The following is a 17151-nucleotide window of genomic DNA, read 5'->3' as shown; positions in this document are numbered from 1 at the left end:
TAGAGCGGTTCCAGGTTTGTGGGGATGTGGGCTGGAACGTACACCTTTGGATACCTAATCCGGTGCTCTTTTCACAGCACTGCCCGCCTTCTCTTCCTTCCCATCTCTTGCCCCAACAAGGACGACTCTGCCGCCCCTCATTCCGCTGTTGCTGACCTTTTGTCGCCATCTCATCTTCCGAGGCTGCCAAAGTAAATACAAAACAAGCGAAGGAAATCTCAATCCGTGATTTCTGAAGAGCATTTTAAAGCAGCGGGTTCTATGTGATGCTGTTACGTTCTTTTTTTCTTTGGAGAGCAAAGCCCTGTAAAAGCAGGAACCCTCTGTCAGCGCATACTTTATAGAATCTGTAGTAGGGCATCTCGTGGACTGTGCTACGTGAAAACAGTGAGAGTTCCTAGCCTGCTTCGCTGGGCAAGTTCTCCCATTTTTAAGTTAATAGAAATCCCTTCATTAAGCCAGAGACCCTGAGTATCAATTCCATCTTCTTTTCCTGCCTTGCAGATGTTGGGGGGATTGTCTGGATAAATAATCAGTGTTGTGTACTTGTGTTAAGTTACTTGATGTCCGGTTTTGTGCATATTAAGGTTCATTCACATCTTCAAAGGAAAATGATTTTTTTTTTCAAATGCACGGCTTTGTGTGACTTGTATGTGGATCCTCCCAAGGCAGCCTGAAGATTCCTTGTGATGAGTTGTGTTTTCCTCACGTCAGGAACCACTAAGAGTATTCTGTTTTACTCGCAATCCAAATAATAAGTGTTTTTTCCCTTATTTATTCATTTGTCTGGCACACAGTTAGCTGGACAAATGAGTGAATAAGAATTAATAGGATATTGGATCTGTCCTTCCAGAGAAAGACTTAAAAAGACTTACCGTGGTCTCTGCCTGAGAACCTGTTGTGTGACAGGCCTTGAGCTGGGTGCTGTGTGGCCCTGCCCTCGGAGCTTTATGGTCTGGTGAATTAAACAGGAGGATGAACAATTCTTACCACACAAAAAGTAGATATATGTGTGTGCTGCGATACAGGGTCCAAGTTCCTGTGGAAACAATCTGGGAGGACCAGGGAAAGCAGATCTGAAGGATGAGTAGAGTTAACCAAGTAAAAGGGGTAGAAAGGGTATTTCAGGCAGAGTCGACAGCATCAGGAACACCTAGTGGGGGCGTAGAAAAGAGATACAGCAGTGTATTTGAGCAGCAACTTTTAACGCAGTAGCAGTCGTTGGAGAAGAGAGGTGGGCAGGGGCCAGGTCTTGCAGGGCCTTGGGAATCAAATTGTAAGGGGTTTAGATTTTACCCTGTGGACAGTGTGAAGCCATTGGCCGATTCTGTATGTTAGAAGGGTCACCACTCAGACCTTACCGCAGCACTGCAGGTGGTATTGATGTGGATATGGCTCTTGCCCATTTTTAAATGCTTGCACTCACCTGCCTCCCTGACCCCAAACTAAAGGTAAATGTCTACGTTCCAGAAATAAAAGCTGGAGGAGTGAGCACAGTCTAACTCCACCACAGCCCGAGGAGATTTCAAACCAAAATAAAGACTTCTAAAGTTTGGGGTTCTAATACCTATACTCCAACAAGGAGATATGAAAATGGGGCACTGGTGGGGATGGGGGAGGGATATAGAGTTGAGTATCTGCCAGCCTGGAGCCTTGAAGAGCTACTCCTTCCGTGAAAATCTGTCTACTGATCAAGCAAAAGGGCAAGGAATTGTAGGCCTCCATAGCCTTGGGTGGGACAGAAATCACTCACAGGCTTAGGCCTAAGTAAGACACTATTGGCATAATTCAGGAAGACTGAGAAATTAAGATACTGAAACCACTAGTACTTGGATGGAAGCAAAGGAAATTTCATTCAAAGGGCTCACTTTTATAACCTAGGGCTCTCCCAAAGAAAATGGGCATAAAACGTAAAAAAATTACAAACCACCTGCAAAAACACCACCATGAGATAGAGCAGATGTAGTAAGTAGGTAAATTAGCCCAGGAAGATCTGTAAATTACAGAACTATAGACCATGAGATTATGTCGTGAATGTTTGCGGGTAATGGAAAAATGAAATAAGCTTGAATGAAAAGTGATTTGAGATACAGATTTAAATAATGAATAATTTGGTGGTTGATGGGCAACAGCACGTTAGACAGCATGTTACAGCTGTTAAGAGTGGATCGTTGACCTTGAAGGTGGACCTGAGGCAGTTGTAGTGAAGCATAAAAAGATTGGAAAATGAAGAACCCTCAGGTTGCATGTGGAGAGTGGTCTGGAGGCGGTGGCACCTGGAAGCCCACTGGTAAAATTTGAACCAAGTGGTTCGTTCCACATGTAAGTGCCAGTGCAGTCGTAGGGGCCGAGGATATCGTCACTTTTTAAGAGGTCCTATCAGTGCCTTTTAGTGGGTCATAACGGCTTCACTCGGGGAATGGCAGTGGAGATGAGATGCATGAATTTGAAAGATTTAGAAGGTAGGATTAACAAGATTTGGTGAATAAAAAAGAGTAGAAACTTATGGAGGAAAAGATTGATTCTTACTGTTAATGTAGGAAGAAAACTTCAAAGTGGAGGCTTATTCATTTAGATGCATTTATTGTGTGCTTTGTTATAGGTATTGGAAATTGATTGAAGGACAGTCGCCTACTTCAAGGGGTTTCAGGGGAAAGATGAACGACGACTGTGTGATGTGGCAGATTTTGAGATACAGATGTGTCCAGATAGCTGGGGAAGCAAAGTGATTTCTAACCAGGTCTAAGGGCAGGGAGAATGGGATCAAAGAAGGCATCTCAGGAGACATGAAGCCTTACCTATCTATGTCTTGAAAGATAAGTAAGTTTAACCTAATGAAGGGTAAAGAGTTGGAAGGAACGGCATGTTCAAAAGCCAAAGACCATAGACCTTTTGTGTGCTTTACATGCACAATGTGCATGTGTGTATGTGTGTGTTTGAAAGGATTGGAGAGGAAGGCAAAGGAATAACAAGATGAAGGGACTTCCCTGGTGGTCCAGTGGTTAAGACTCCATGCTCCCAATGCAGGGGGCCCGGGTTTGATCCCTGGTCAGGGAACTAGATCCCACATGCTGCAACTGAAAGATCCTGTGTGCTGCAACTAAGACCTGGTGAGGCCAGGTAAATAAAATAAATATTAAAAAAAAAAAAAGAAACCCAAGATGAAGGTCAACCTAATACATAATACTTAGAAGTTTGTATTTCACTTCCAAGACAGGAGTGATTGAGGATCTTAAATAAGGAAGGGACAGGACCAGGTTTGCCAAGAGCAGTCACTCTTGTGATATGATGAATGGTGACGAAGGTAACAAACCTGGAGACAGATAGCTCACATTTAGAGGCAATTGCAGTAATCCAGAGAACTGATTTAAGACCGAAACTGTAAATCCTGGGAATGAAGAAGAGGGGACCTGTCGAGAAGAAGTAGGAACACACGTGAAGCATTGGTGGTGGGAGTTTTCCATACAAAAGGAACAGACTTTTACAGACTTGGAGGCCTGGAAAGGCACCCTATTGTAGGGAGGTCAGCAATGCATTCGTTATAGCAGGTGATACAGAGAAGAGGGGAGGATATGAGGCTTGAAAAATAAATTGAGGGCTGGTTGTGAAGGGCTTCATGTACCATGCCAAGGATTTTGGAACTGATCTTACTAACAGTATGAAATTATTTTTAAATGTTGAGTGATGCAGTTGGAACTATTATTCAGAAAGATAATGGTTAACATTGGGGCACCATCACTTTTAGGCACTTCACAGGTATTCCTCATAGTAACCCTATTAGGTGGATTCCATCCTACCTCCATTCTGTAAAGGGGAAACAGGCATAAGGAGAATAAGAACTTGACCATGACCCCGTATCTAGTAAACAATAGAGCCAGGATTCAAACCCTGGCAATCTGACTCCAGGACTCTCTCTTAACCTTACATGCACTAAGCGTTTCTCAGCTAGGATGCACATCAGAACCACATGTAGCATTTCTAAAGATACAGTTCCCTAGGTTGACTTGACTCAGAATATCCAGAAGAATGATGTGTGATGCTGTGTTTTGCAGAAGCTCCACAGCTGAGTCTGTTGCGTTTTGCTCATAGCTGAGTACTGCGGGGATCCCAGTTAGGAAGTTATGGCAGTAGTCCAGGCAAGAGATGGGGGCCCCAACTAAATCAGGAGGAAACAGATTTAGAGGCTTAAGAGGTACAATTGGTTTAGTGAGCTGTAAGCAACGGGTAAGATTCAAAGTTGAATCCAAAGATGATAAGGTTGAGTGTTTACTTAACAAGTGATGATCTCAGCGAAGAGGATTACACGAAGAGGGTGGATTCGGGAGTAGGAATCGTGAATTTAGTTTTGAGGGTCTGTAGGTCTTCCAGTTAAAGATGTCTTAGGAGGAGGATCGCTTTTGGGGGTGCTTATGTGCCAGCCACTGTGTGTAAGTGGCTTTCTTCGCTGTTATCGCATACAATCCTCTCAAATCTCGGAGAGTCCCCAGTTTACAGAATAAATTAATACGGAGTGTGAATCAGTTCACAGTGAACCTCCACAAAGCCTTCTCTGTCTAATTCAGCCCTGTCAATGTGTCTCTTCTCAGAATATATATCCTAATATATATGTCAGCGTGTGTGTGTGCGTGTGTGTAAAACAGATTGTGGTCAGTACCGCATTTTTAGCAGGCAGTTATGACTGTCCTTTCTCCTAGCCATTTTCCTTTTAGGTTCCCATATTTCATGATGTAGAAATGCAATGTTTTTCTGTTTTTCTATGGGGTGTGAACCTTGCCTAGGAAAAGGAGTGGGAGAACATACCTTCAGGCATAGCTTATCCTATTCCAACTAGATCTATTTACAACATATGTTATGGAGATTAGGGGAAAGGGGATTTAAGTTTGGGAGTGTTATGTGCACAGGATTATGATTGAGCTCAGAACTGTTATTCCTGTGTATACTTTCATGCTCATAGTGTTGTCTGTCTTTACTTCTCTACCCAGGTCCCTTGGGAGAAACTCCTCGAGGTGCCCAGGCTGAGACGGGGGGAACGACAGTGTGAGCTCTCGATGGTGTGAGACCACCCCAGAGCCAGACGATGGCTACAGCCTTGGAACCGGAGGACCAGGATCTTTGGGAAGAAGAGGGGATTCTCATGGTGAAATTGGAAGATGATTTCACCTGTAGGCCAGAGTCTGTCTTACAGAGGGATGACCCTGTGCTTGAGACGTCGCACCAGAACTTCCGGCGCTTTCGCTACCAGGAAGCAGCAAGCCCTCGGGAAGCTCTCATCCGACTCCGAGAACTGTGTCATCAGTGGCTGAGGCCAGAGAGGAGGACAAAGGAGCAGATCCTAGAGCTGCTTGTGCTGGAACAATTCCTTACTGTCCTGCCCGGAGAGCTGCAGAGCTGGGTGCGGGGCCAGCGGCCAGAGAGTGGCGAGGAGGCCGTGACGCTGGTGGAGGGTTTGCAGAAACAACCCAGGAGACCAAGGCGGTGGGTGAGGAGGGGGAGTCCTGATCTGTGTGATGTGGAGGGGGTCTATTTGCTGGGAGCATGGATTTAGGGGTAGGGCTTACGTAAATTACCCCATAAATGGAATTGGCTCTGCCCTTGGGTTGTACCTAGATCCATAAGCTCCATGGGACAGAGGAGTGTGTGTGTGTTTGTGTGTGTATGAGTGTGACTTCCTGGTTCTTGAAACACCTGCCTAGGGACCATCTTTGTGGCCTCAGCACACAAGGTGATACGGCTTTGGTTTTCCCTTTGGATGTTGAACCTCCATTTCCTGGGGAGGAGAATTCCGTGACTTCCTCAGAGGTTCTCAGCCCCGCAGTGACAGATCCCCCTTTCAGGACGACAGACAGGGAAGCACACAGCAAGGCGAGCCGCAGGTGGGGTAGGCGAAGATGGGAAGGATGGGACCTCAGAGCCCTGGTGACAGGCAGGGTTGAGGGAAATGAGAAAGCAGGGCAGTATCTGAATGTCCCCCCTTGTCCTGGCGAGGATAACCTCGGCTCCTCCTCGCACGCCCCAGTGGGACTGGACTTTCCCCTCCTCGTCTGGGTCCCTCTGGGAGTTTTCCTGTTGGCAGCTTCTCCTAACATAAGCCCTGATGACAACCAAGACTTTCCTCCTGACTCCATGGTGACTGGAAGTTGGAATTATTCCCAGGTGACTGTCCATGTTCACGGCCAGGAAGTCCTGTCCGAGGAGACAGTGCATCCAGGAGCAGAGCCCGAGTCACCTAGTGAGCTTCAGGATCCTGCACACACCTTGACCCCCGAGGAGTCCCATGAGGAGACCACACAGAGCCCAGATCTGGGGGCACCAGAAGAGCAGAGCCTGTGCCAGGAGTTGGAGTTCCAGCCCCTGCAGGAGAGCGGTGGGAGCCTCAGCAGGAAGGGGGGATCGTGGCAGAGTGAGGGGAGGGGGATATTGCTCCCATACCGAGGAGGCTGGCTAGATCATAAGGGGAGGAAACCACAGAGTACAGGGTGTTGAGAGGAGGCAGTACTAGCTAGAGTTCCCGTAAGCAGGGCTACCTTGGACAGCACTTTTGTTGGTTATTCTCCTGGCATTCCCGTAGTGTTACAGGTGGTGGCGTTGGGATGACTCAAGCCGCCCTTAGGCCTGTGTCTTGACTCCCACCTTCCCACCAGAGACCATGGGGGATGCTCAGCTCTTTGCCAGTTTTAGGGCTGCCCTGCACACTGCTGATCTCTGCCTTCTTTTCTTCTTAGAGGTTCCAGTGCCCCAGGACCCAGCCCTTCCTGAAGAGAGGAACCCTGGAAACCCAGAGATGGTTGCCCTTCTTACTGCTCTATCACAGGTGCACCCTAGTTTCTGTCTATACCATGGAGAATTTGAGGAACCGTTGGGCATATACACTGAACAGGTCAGACGGGACACAAGTTTCCACTCTCCTTTGCCAGTTTAAGTTCTCAGTTCTGCATGTGTCTGAAAGGGGAGGAACTGCAGCTAATGAGATCAGTTATAACATCTCAGTCGGATCTACAGGCTCCAGAGCCTTTTGATTTGCCACCAAGCAGAGGGACTAACAAAGTGGGATTATTTGGTAACACCCCAGTACAACTTTGAAGTTGTCAAGTGAGGGTTTGTTTTTGGTTTTAAGGAATAAACTTGATCGTCATTTGTAAGGATAACTGACTGTCCTGCAAAAACGATTTCTGATTTTGGGTGCTATCCTCTTCCAGGGACTGCATTCAGTCAGGCCATGGCATTCATGAAGACTTCACCATGGTCAAGAGCCCCACAACTAAGCTATGTGGCTGGAGAAAAAAGGAATAGAGTTCATCCTTATTTTTATTTTATTTTATTTATTTATTTATTTTGGCCGCGCCGCGTGGCATGCGGGACCTTAGTTCCCTGACCAGGGATCGAACCCGTGCCCCCTACATTGGGAGTGTGGAGTCTTAACCACTGGACCGCCAGGGAAGTCCCCATCCTTATTTATTTATTTTTTAAAATAAATTTATTTCTTTTTGGCTGCATTGGGTCTTCGTTGCTGCATGTGGGCTTTCTCTAGTTGCGGCGAGCGGGGGCTACTCTTCCGTTGCTGTGCGGGGCCTTCTCATTGCGGTGGCTTCTCTTGTTGTGGAGCACGGGCTCTAGGCACGCGGGCCTCAGTAGTTGTGGCTCATGGGCTTCAGTAGTTGTGGCTCGCGGGCTCTAGAGTGCAGGCTTAGTAATTGTGGCACACGGGCTTAGTTGCTCTGTGGCAGGTGGGATCTTCCTGGACCGGGGCTCAAACCCGTGTCCCCTGCATTGGCAGGCGGATTCTTAACCACTGCGCCACCAGGGAAGCCCCCCATCCTTATTTTTAGATTGTAGCCTAGCTGAAGAAGAAAGTCCTGTTTATGCTGTATAGACTATGTAAGTGATGTGTGATTAGGTAAGGTCAGTTAGGGAAAGTTTCCTGGAAAAGATGAATTTTTGCAGAAATGTAGGTGGCACTAAAGTGTAAAATAGGGAGTTGAATGGTGACTTCTAAGACCTTTCTTGTATTTTAAACAATATCCTCAGAAAGGCTAGTGCTGAGGGAAAGTAGTGGGATTGGAGGGAGCAGGAAGCGGGCCAGTTGCAAAAGCAGAAACTTGGGAAGCAGCGACAGGATGAAACTCAGATGTCCTGAAAGGGAACCAAGTGTCGCATTTGAGTTTCTTTGTCTCCTGGATGGATTCTGCCTGTACCAATGACCTTTATTCCAGGAACAAAATATGAGGCTCCATAAAGCATGCCATTTTAGTAGAATCTTTGTGTTGTTTCAGGGATTGGTAACTTTCAAGGATGTGGCTGTATGCTTCTCCCAGGACCAGTGGAGTGATCTGGATCCAACACAGAAAGAGTTCTATGGGGAATATGTCTTGGAAGAAGACTGCGGAATTGTGGTCTCCTTGTGTAAGGAATTTCAAGTGTTTCTAGAGTGTCCTGAGCACAGAGATCTTTTTCTTGTTGGAAATTGAGGGTGTCTTAGACCTTAGATTGTACGTACTACACTTCTCTAATGCCGACCCCACCAGTGACACTGAAGGACAGCCGAGGAAGATGGTGTCCTTCGAAGTTAGAGGGAAGAGAAAATGCCTAGAAAGTAGTTGGAAACCTCTAATAAGAAAACAGCTGTAATACTATAGTTTTAGTATGAGTTTAAGTTTAGTGTGAGTAGGTAAGCACATAAGTTATGAAACAAGCAATAAAGGTTGGAGACGATCTACTTACTTGAATCTGGGAAAAGAGGGTAACATTGACGGCTGTGTGATTATTGAGTTGCTGGTGAAAGGCAAGAGATAGGCAGTACTCGTCAGAGGTGCTCAAGCTAAAGAGACTGAAGGTTTGATGGACTGACCTGCCTATGTGATTGTTCTGCAATCTGCCAAACAGAAAAGATCTGCTCTTGACATGGGGAACAGTTGAACCAATCGTGATGTCCTGTTTTCCCTCTCTTGAGCAGCGTTTCCAATCCCCAGACTAGACGAGATCTCCCACATGGGAGAAGAAGAGCCTTTGATCCCAGAGATCCCAGAGGCGCAGGAGCCTCAAGAGCCAGAAATCCTGAGTTTCACCTACACAGGTGAGGAGTGACAAAGGGAATCTGTCCCCCGAGCTGGCAGTTCCTCTGGGGAACCCCTCTCACTGGTTCTTCTAACATGTCAGCCAACAGCACTCTCTCTGAAGCCAAACTCTTCTATCCTTTTCCCCTCTTCACGCCTATCATTGGTTTGAGGGATCTGTACTGCAAAATGGTGACAGACAAAAAAGGGGAACTTTTGGAATTGCAGCTATACCATTTTTTAAGCATTCACGTAAACCCTTGATCCCCAACCTCCATATTTGTGAAAGGAGGATAATAATGTTTGTCCACACGAAGGCTGCTGACAGCGTGAGAGAGCGTATAAGAAAGTGCCTGGCACACGACAGGCATTCAGTTGACTGGTTATTTCCTTCTTCCCAACCTCTACACTTAAGAAACATGGGTTTCTCTCTTTACAGTCTTGCCCTCCCAAAACTGTTTAAAAAATCTCTCCATGGTGTGCAAGGCATCATTACCTCTATAATTTCCCCTTTTCTCCTCTCTCCCTTTCTACAGGAGATAGGAGTGAAGATGAGGAGTGTCCTGAGCAAGCAGATCTGAGTTTGGAGGAGCTACACAGGTCTATCTTGGGAGATGCAGAAATTCACCAGACTCCAGATTGGGAAATAGTCTTTGAGGGTGATCCAGGCAGACTTAACGAAAGAAGATTTGGCACAAATATTTCTCAAGTTCATAGTTTAACGAATCTTCAGGAAACCGTGCCTGTCCACCCCCTGTTAGGGAGACATCATGACTGTACTGTATGTGGTAAAAGTTTCACTTGTAACTCCCACCTTGTTAGACACCTGAGAACTCACACAGGAGAGAAACCCTATAAATGTATGGAGTGTGGGAAAAGTTACACACGGAGCTCACATCTCGCCAGGCACCAAAAGGTCCACAAGATGAGCACTCCTTATAAATATCCCCTAAACCGGAAGAATCTGCATGAGACCTCCCCTCTGGTCCAGGTTGAGAGAACTCCACCTGTTGAGAAACCCTATAGGTGTGACGATTGTGGAAAACACTTTCGCTGGACTTCAGACCTTGTCAGGCACCAGAGGACACATACGGGAGAGAAACCCTTCTTCTGTACTATTTGTGGCAAAAGCTTCAGCCAGAAATCCGTGCTCACAACACACCAAAGAATCCACCTCGGAGGCAAACCCTACTTGTGCGGAGAGTGTGGAGAGGACTTCAGTGACCACAGGCGGTACCTGGCCCACCGGAAGACGCACGCGGCTGAGGAGCTCTATCTGTGCAGCGAGTGTGGGCGCTGCTTCAACCACAGCGCCGCCTTTGCCAAGCACCTGAGGGGACATGCCTCAGTGAGGCCCTGCCGCTGCACCGAGTGTGGGAAGAGCTTCGGTCGGAGAGACCACCTCGTGAGGCATCAGAGAACACACACTGGTGAGAAGCCGTTCACGTGCCCGACCTGCGGGAAGAGCTTCAGCAGAGGCTACCACTTAATCAGGCACCAGAGGACCCACTCAGGAAAGACCTCCTAGCCCGGTCCCCACGTGCGGACACCTGCCTTCGACTCTTTCCCAGGGGTGATCTGGGAGAAGCCATCTTGTCGGCCTGGGAAGACCTTTTCTAGGGAGTCTCCCTCACCTGCCCAGGTGTGCGTTAGTAACCTCTTCCCACAACTAGATCACCACCCCCCCACGCAGAACCTCTCAACTTTGTTCTACACCTTGAGGAGATATTCTTTCCAAAGTTTGCCTGAATTGAGGCCTCTCCGTGACTGGAGTGCGCCTGCCTCCACCTCACAGGTGTGAAGTAGGAGAATTAGAAGACTTAAGAGGTTGTGTTTACTATATTTGCCCCCAAATAAGCTGTTAACTATCCTAAAGACGCCTAACGCCCTCAAGTTTAAAGTGGCCCAGGACAGGTCCTTAGGTTTGGTAAGGGACCAGCCTTTAGGATTCTGTCCTTCCTGGGCTCAAATCTTAAAGCACACAGCCCTGAACTCAAGGCAGGAGACCTGCATCCTGATGGCTCTGCCACACTTTCACAGGTTAACTGTACAACTCTCTCACTGATACACTTCTTCACCATGCACTTTCCTTTGATTCTCGGGAGAGATGCGAGTAGTGGTTGATGGGCAAAAACATCGAGGCGGCTTCATGTGGACCTTGTCAGGCTGCTCCCTTCCCCATTGTCAAAATGACACCAGGTGCCAGACACAGCTTGAAAGGGGGGCCTAGTCAGAAGCCTCTTTCCTTGTGGGTCTTTTCCTGTTAGAATGCCCCTGCCCAGCCCTCCTACTGTTCTGCCAGGCTCTCGGTTTTGTCCCTAGTGCTACATCTGTGAGATGTAGCATTTGGGTGCTGAGGGATTCAGTAACGCCTAATTAAAACCATGTTGAAGTCATTTACATTTCCACATATATACACGCCCACCCACCCGACCCTCTTCCCATGAGTCTGTGAGGGGGTTTGGAAGTGGTGTCAGCTTACAAAGGCACTGTCATGATTGTAGAATCCTGATCAATGGGGTCACTACACTTACGTGAAGAAAGCTGGAGAAGAGCTGAGCTCCAATTGTGGAAACTTTAAGCAAAAGCTGCTGCTGCTGGCTAAGGCCATCCAGACTGTTCTCCTGACGCCCCACCCCATCCGCCCTGCTCATTCTCTGATGTCAGGGAGACCTGGGACCCTGAAGAATTTACCAGGAGTAAAGGCTTTCATGTATTTGCGTTGTTTGCTTTTTCTTACGTGATTTCATTCTCATGTAATTAAGAACTAAGGAGTAGAATCTCATGGCCCAAGGATCTCTGTTGCCTGGTAAAGGTTCCATGGAGGTGAGGCTGAATAATCATGAACCTCACCTGCTCTGATTGTGTGGGAGCGGCAAGGACTGGGGAGACCATCCTCCAAAAGTGGAGCACGGGGTATGGGATTAAAGCATGAAAAGGGAGACTGCCTTCTGTGCTGGTTTCTTCTGCTCTGTTTCTCGACCTGTTGTATGCCAGCGTTCACCAGAGGAATGCGGGTGGGATGACAAAGCCGCAGCTTAACGGCTCAACAAGGGGATTCTCGTTCTGGTCAGTAATGACGTTCCAGCTGACTGGTTTGGTTTTAACTCCAGTCATCCATTGTCCTTCTGGAAGTACGCACACATGAAATTTTAGAAAGTAACACGGGCAGCCAAGTTCCCTGGTTTCTAGGGCTTTCCATTTAACCCGTTCACTCTCCAGAGCCGCAGGTTCCTGAGACTTCTAAGGATCATCCACACAGAAGAATCTGGGAGGACATGATGGTTTTCCATGAAGATAGAGAAGGCCTGGCATGGTCAGCAGAGCCATAGGTGGAACTGAGGTAAGAGCTGAGTCTGGAGTTTGCCAAAGAGACTATCCTAACATGCAGACACTTCTGAGCCACTGATCTAAGGTTTAAGCACAGTTTGTCCTGGGTGAAATGGCACAGCATCAGAAAATAATTTCCCCTAGATTATAACATTTATGGAAGTTGATAAAATTCTGGAGGTAACAACAAATTACTTTTCATTCACTGATTTGTCTGCATTATTGCAATAGGTGAAAATCTGTCAAGAGAATTATACATAAAGGAAAGTTTGAGAGACAGTGCAGTGTGTTGAAAAATCAAATAGTTCTTTTATTGCTGATCCTCCTGCAAAGTTTCATATGCTGACACTAAATCTCTGGTCTCTTGTAAATGACTGTATTTTCTGAGGTTCCTGAAGGAATATGCTGTCTCCTGAATCTAAACACGAGCAAAACCATTGTTTGTAGCAGCAGGGCCAGTACGAGAGCCTGGCACGAGCAAGAAGCAGTACAGCTGAACACAAGATGCTGGAGCCCTGGATGCCCTACCATTCCTGAGGGGTCCTTCAGAATTCTGTGAACAGATGAATCCTGGCGTTCCCTAACACCTTACTAAAAAAACGTTTCAGAGGAAGAAAAAGGCAAGATTTTAAAAGATTATTTGGAGGAAGATATAAAGTAGTCTAAATGAATTGACAACTTAAAAAATTACTAGATTGTTGGAAATGAAGTGATTTGCTAACAAAGTTAAGAAATTAAAATGATAATATTAAGACCATTTGGCCACTAGTTTAGGAATACCAAGTAATATTCAGCCTCTTCTCCACTGCAGAGTCCCAAGAGAAGTAAATGGAAGGAAATAAAGGCAAAATATATTTTTATTATCTGGAACTGAGGGCTCAAACTCTAGAGCAGAATCTAGTGAATTCAGGATACAAAGGTACACAACATAATTTAATAACTTGTGGGCAATAAAGATTCATGCTTCACAGTAATAGAATACATATTCTGAAATGGATGTAAAACAAAATAATTGCTAGTGTATACTGTAATAAAGTTTTAAATACCAAGTGAGTATTATATAGATTAAGTTCTCTGACCACAATATTTTTTATTGGAAAATCCACAACAAAAAGTTTAAGTTATATGTTTGGAGACTTTAAAATGTCCATATAGGGACTTCCCTGGTGGCGCAGTGGTTAAGAATCTGCTTGCCAATGCAGGGGACACGGGTTCGAGCCCTGGTCCGGGAAGATCCCACATGCCGCGGAGCGGCTAAGCCCATGTGCCACAACTACTGAGCCCATGTGCCACAATTACTGAAGCCCACGTGCCTGTGCTCCACAACAAGGGTGGCCACCGCAGTGGGAAGCCCGCACATCACAACGGGGAGTAGCCCCCGCTCGCCACAACTAGAGAAAGCCCGCGTGCAGCAACAAAGACCCAATGCAGCCATAAATAAATAAATTTATTTTAAAAAATGTCCATATAAATAACTTTTCATTTTAATTAATTTTTGGCTACATTGGGTCTTCGTTGCTGTGTGCGGGCTTCTCATTGTGGTGGCTTCTCTTGTTGTGGAGCACAGTTTCTAGGTGCGTGGGGTTCAGTAGTTATGGCTTGTGGGCTCTAGAGCACATGCTCAATAGTTGTGGCGCACAAGATTAGTTGCTCTGCACCATGTGGGATCTTCCTGGACCAGGGCTCAAACCCATGTCCCCTGCATTGGCAGGCAGATTCTTAAACCATTGCACCACCAGGGAAGCCCAATGTAAAGAACTCTTGCATCAAAGGACAGATCATGTGGAAATTTACTAATGCTCAGAACTAAAACAAAATGTAAATGCTGCATATCGATATTTATAGGATGCACCGAAAATGTTACTGAGTGGATAACAAAAAAGGAGAAGCTTAAAACAATGAGCTAAATTATCAGCTTAGGAATTTTTTAAATAACAAAATATAGAAAGGAGCTACTGCAGAAAGTAATGACAAAAAATTACATTAACAAAGGAAAAAGCCTGGTTTTTTTAAAAGACTGCTAAAATCTTTGGCAATATTGATTAAGAGATAGAAATATAGAAATACAGTACGTAATAAGCTACAGAAAGATAACTGTAGATAAATACAAATCAGTAGTAGTGGTATAAAACAAAGAATGCCTTTTGAAAATTGAACTACACAGATGGCCTCATCCACCAGAGGGCAGAAAGCAGAAGCAAGAACTACAATCCTGCAGCCTGTGGAAGGAAACCCACATTCACAGAAAGACAAAATGAAAAGGCAGAGGACTTTGTACCAGATGAAGGAAGAAGATAAACCCCCAGAAAAACAACTAAATGAAGTGGAGATAGGAAACTTTCCAGAAAAAGAATTCAGAATAATGATAGTGAAGATGATCCAGGACCTTGGAAAAACAATGGAGGTAAAGATTGAGAAGATGCAAGAAATGTTTAACAAAGACCTAGAAGAATTAAATAACAAACATTTAGAATAATTAAAGAACAAACAGGTGAACAATATAATAACTGAAATGAAAAATACACTAGAAGGAATCAATAGCAGAATAACTGAGGCAGAAGAACAGATAAGTGACCTGGAGGACAGAATGGTGGAATTCACTGCTGCGGAACAGAATAAAGAAAAAAGAATGAAAAGAAATGAAGACAGCCTAAGAGACCTCTGGGACAACATTAAATGCAACAACATCTGCATTATAGGGGTCCCAGGAGAGGAAAGAAAGGACCCGAGAAAATATTTGAAGAGATTATAGTTGAAAACTTCCCTAACATAGGAAAGGAAATAGCCACCCAAGTCCAGGAAGTGCAGAGAGTCCCAGGCAGGATAAACCCAAGGAGAAACATGCTGAGACACATAATAATCAAATTGACAAAAATTAAAGACAGAAAAATTAATGAAAGCAACAAGGGAAAAATGACAACATACAAGGGAACTCCCATAAGGTTAACAGCCAATTTCTCAGCAGAAACTCTACAAGCCAGAAGACAGTGGCATGATATATTTGATTAAAGGCAAGAACCTACAACCAAGATTGCTCTACCCAGCAAGGATCTCATTCAAATTAGACGGAGAAATCAAAAGCTTTACAGACAAGCAAAAGCTAAAAGAATTCAGCACCACCAAACCAGCTGTACAAAACATGCTAAAGGAACGTCTCTAAGTGGGAAACACAGGAGAAGAAAAGGACCTACAAAAACAAACCCATAACAATTAAGAAAATGGTAATAGGAACATACATATTGATAATTACCTTAAATATGAATGGATTAAATGCTCCAACCAAAAGACACAGGCTTGCTGAATGGATACAAAAACAAGACCCATATATATGCTGTCTACAAGAGACCCACTTCAGACCTAGGGACATATACAGACTGAAAGTGAGGGGATGGAAAAGGGTATGCCATGCAAATGGCAATCAAAAGAAAGCTGGAGTAGCAATACTCATGTCAGATAAAATAGACTTTAAAATAAAGAATAGGGCTTCCCTGGTAGCACAGTGGTTAATGATCTGCCTGCCAGTGCAGGGGACATGGGTTTGAGCCCTAGTCCAGGAAGATCCCACATGCCACAGAGCAACTAAGCCCGAGTGCCACACTACTGAGCCTGCACTCTAGAGCCCGTGAGCCACAACTACTGAAGCCTGAGTGCCACAACTACTGAAGCCTGCACACATACAGCCCGGGCTCTGCAACAAGAGAAGCCACCACAGTGAAAAGCCTGTGCACCAGAACGAAAAGTAGCCCCCGCTCACCGCAACTAGAGAAAGCCCATGCAGAGCAATGAAGACCCAATGCAGCCAAAAATAAATAAATATTTTAAAAAATAAAATAATAAAATAAAGAATGTTAACAAGAGACAAGGAAGGACACTACATAATGATCAAGGGATCAATCCAAGAGAAGATATAACAATTATATATGCACCCAACATAGGAGCACCTCAATACATACGGCAACTGCTAACAGCTCTAAAAGAGGAAATTGACAGTACACAATAATAACGGGGGACTTTAACACCTCACCTACACGAATGAAAAGATCATCCAGACAGAAAATTAATAAGGAAACACAAGCTTTAAATGACACAATAGACCAGATAGATTTTAATTGACATTTACAGGACATTCCATCCAAAAACAGAAGATTACACTTTCTTCTCAAGTGCGCACGAAACATTCTCCAGGATAGATCACATCTTGGGTCACATTCAAGCCTCAGTAAATTTAAGACAATTGAAATCATACCAAGCAGCTTTTCCGACCATGATGCTATGAGATTAAAAATCAATTACAGGGGAAAAAAAGTAAAAAACACAAACACATGGAGGCTAAACAATACATTACTAAATAACCAAGAGATCACTGAAGAAATCAAAGAAGAAATCAAAAAATACCTAGAGACAAATTACAACGAAAACATGACAATCCAAAACCTATGGATGCAGCAAAAGCAGTTCTAAGAGGGAAGTTTACAGCAATACAAGACTACCTCAAGAAACAAGAAAAATCTCAAGTAAACAATCTAACCTTACACCTAAAGGAACTAGAGAAAGAAGAACAAACAAAACACAAAGAGAAGGAAAGAAATCATCAAGATCAGAGCAGAAATTAATGAAATAGAAACAAAACAATAGCAAGGATCAATAAAACTAAAAGATGGTTTTTTTGAAAAGATAAAGAAAACTGATAAACCTTTAGCCAGACTCATCAAGAAAAAGAGGGAGAGGATTCAAATCAATAAAATTAGAAATGAAAAAGGAGAAGTTACAA

At 44.9% G+C, this 17151-nt stretch overlaps 1 protein-coding gene across 12 annotated transcripts in view; it reads left to right on the top strand.

Annotated features, from left to right (window-relative positions):
* Positions 1–10822, top strand: part of ZNF202 (zinc finger protein 202) — an 82393-nt gene extending 71571 nt beyond the window's left edge. For 10 of the 12 annotated variants that reach the window (XM_079928125.1, XM_079928116.1, XM_079928114.1 and 7 more), the window contains 6 exons: positions 4983–5475; positions 5694–6364; positions 6723–6811; positions 8271–8400; positions 8951–9070; positions 9587–10822. In XM_079928125.1, coding sequence (XP_079784251.1) covers positions 5078–5475; positions 5694–6364; positions 6723–6811; positions 8271–8400; positions 8951–9070; positions 9587–10578 — 2400 coding nt within the window. In that variant the 5' untranslated portion in view covers positions 4983–5077 and the 3' untranslated portion in view covers positions 10579–10822. Of the gene's footprint in view, positions 1–120; positions 192–2345; positions 2821–4982; positions 5476–5693; positions 6365–6722; positions 6812–8270; positions 8401–8950; positions 9071–9586 lie in introns of those variants that run through there. The other 2 variants (XM_079928115.1, XM_079928117.1) reach the window with 2 other exon arrangements.
* The last annotated feature ends 6329 nt before the right edge of the window (positions 10823–17151 follow it).

This window comes from Stenella coeruleoalba (genome assembly GCF_951394435.1).
Source record: "Stenella coeruleoalba genome assembly, chromosome: 8".
Taxonomy (NCBI): Eukaryota; Metazoa; Chordata; class Mammalia; order Artiodactyla; family Delphinidae; genus Stenella; species Stenella coeruleoalba.
Note: the sequence above shows the minus strand (reverse complement) of the source record. Positions and strands in the feature narration are given on the sequence as shown.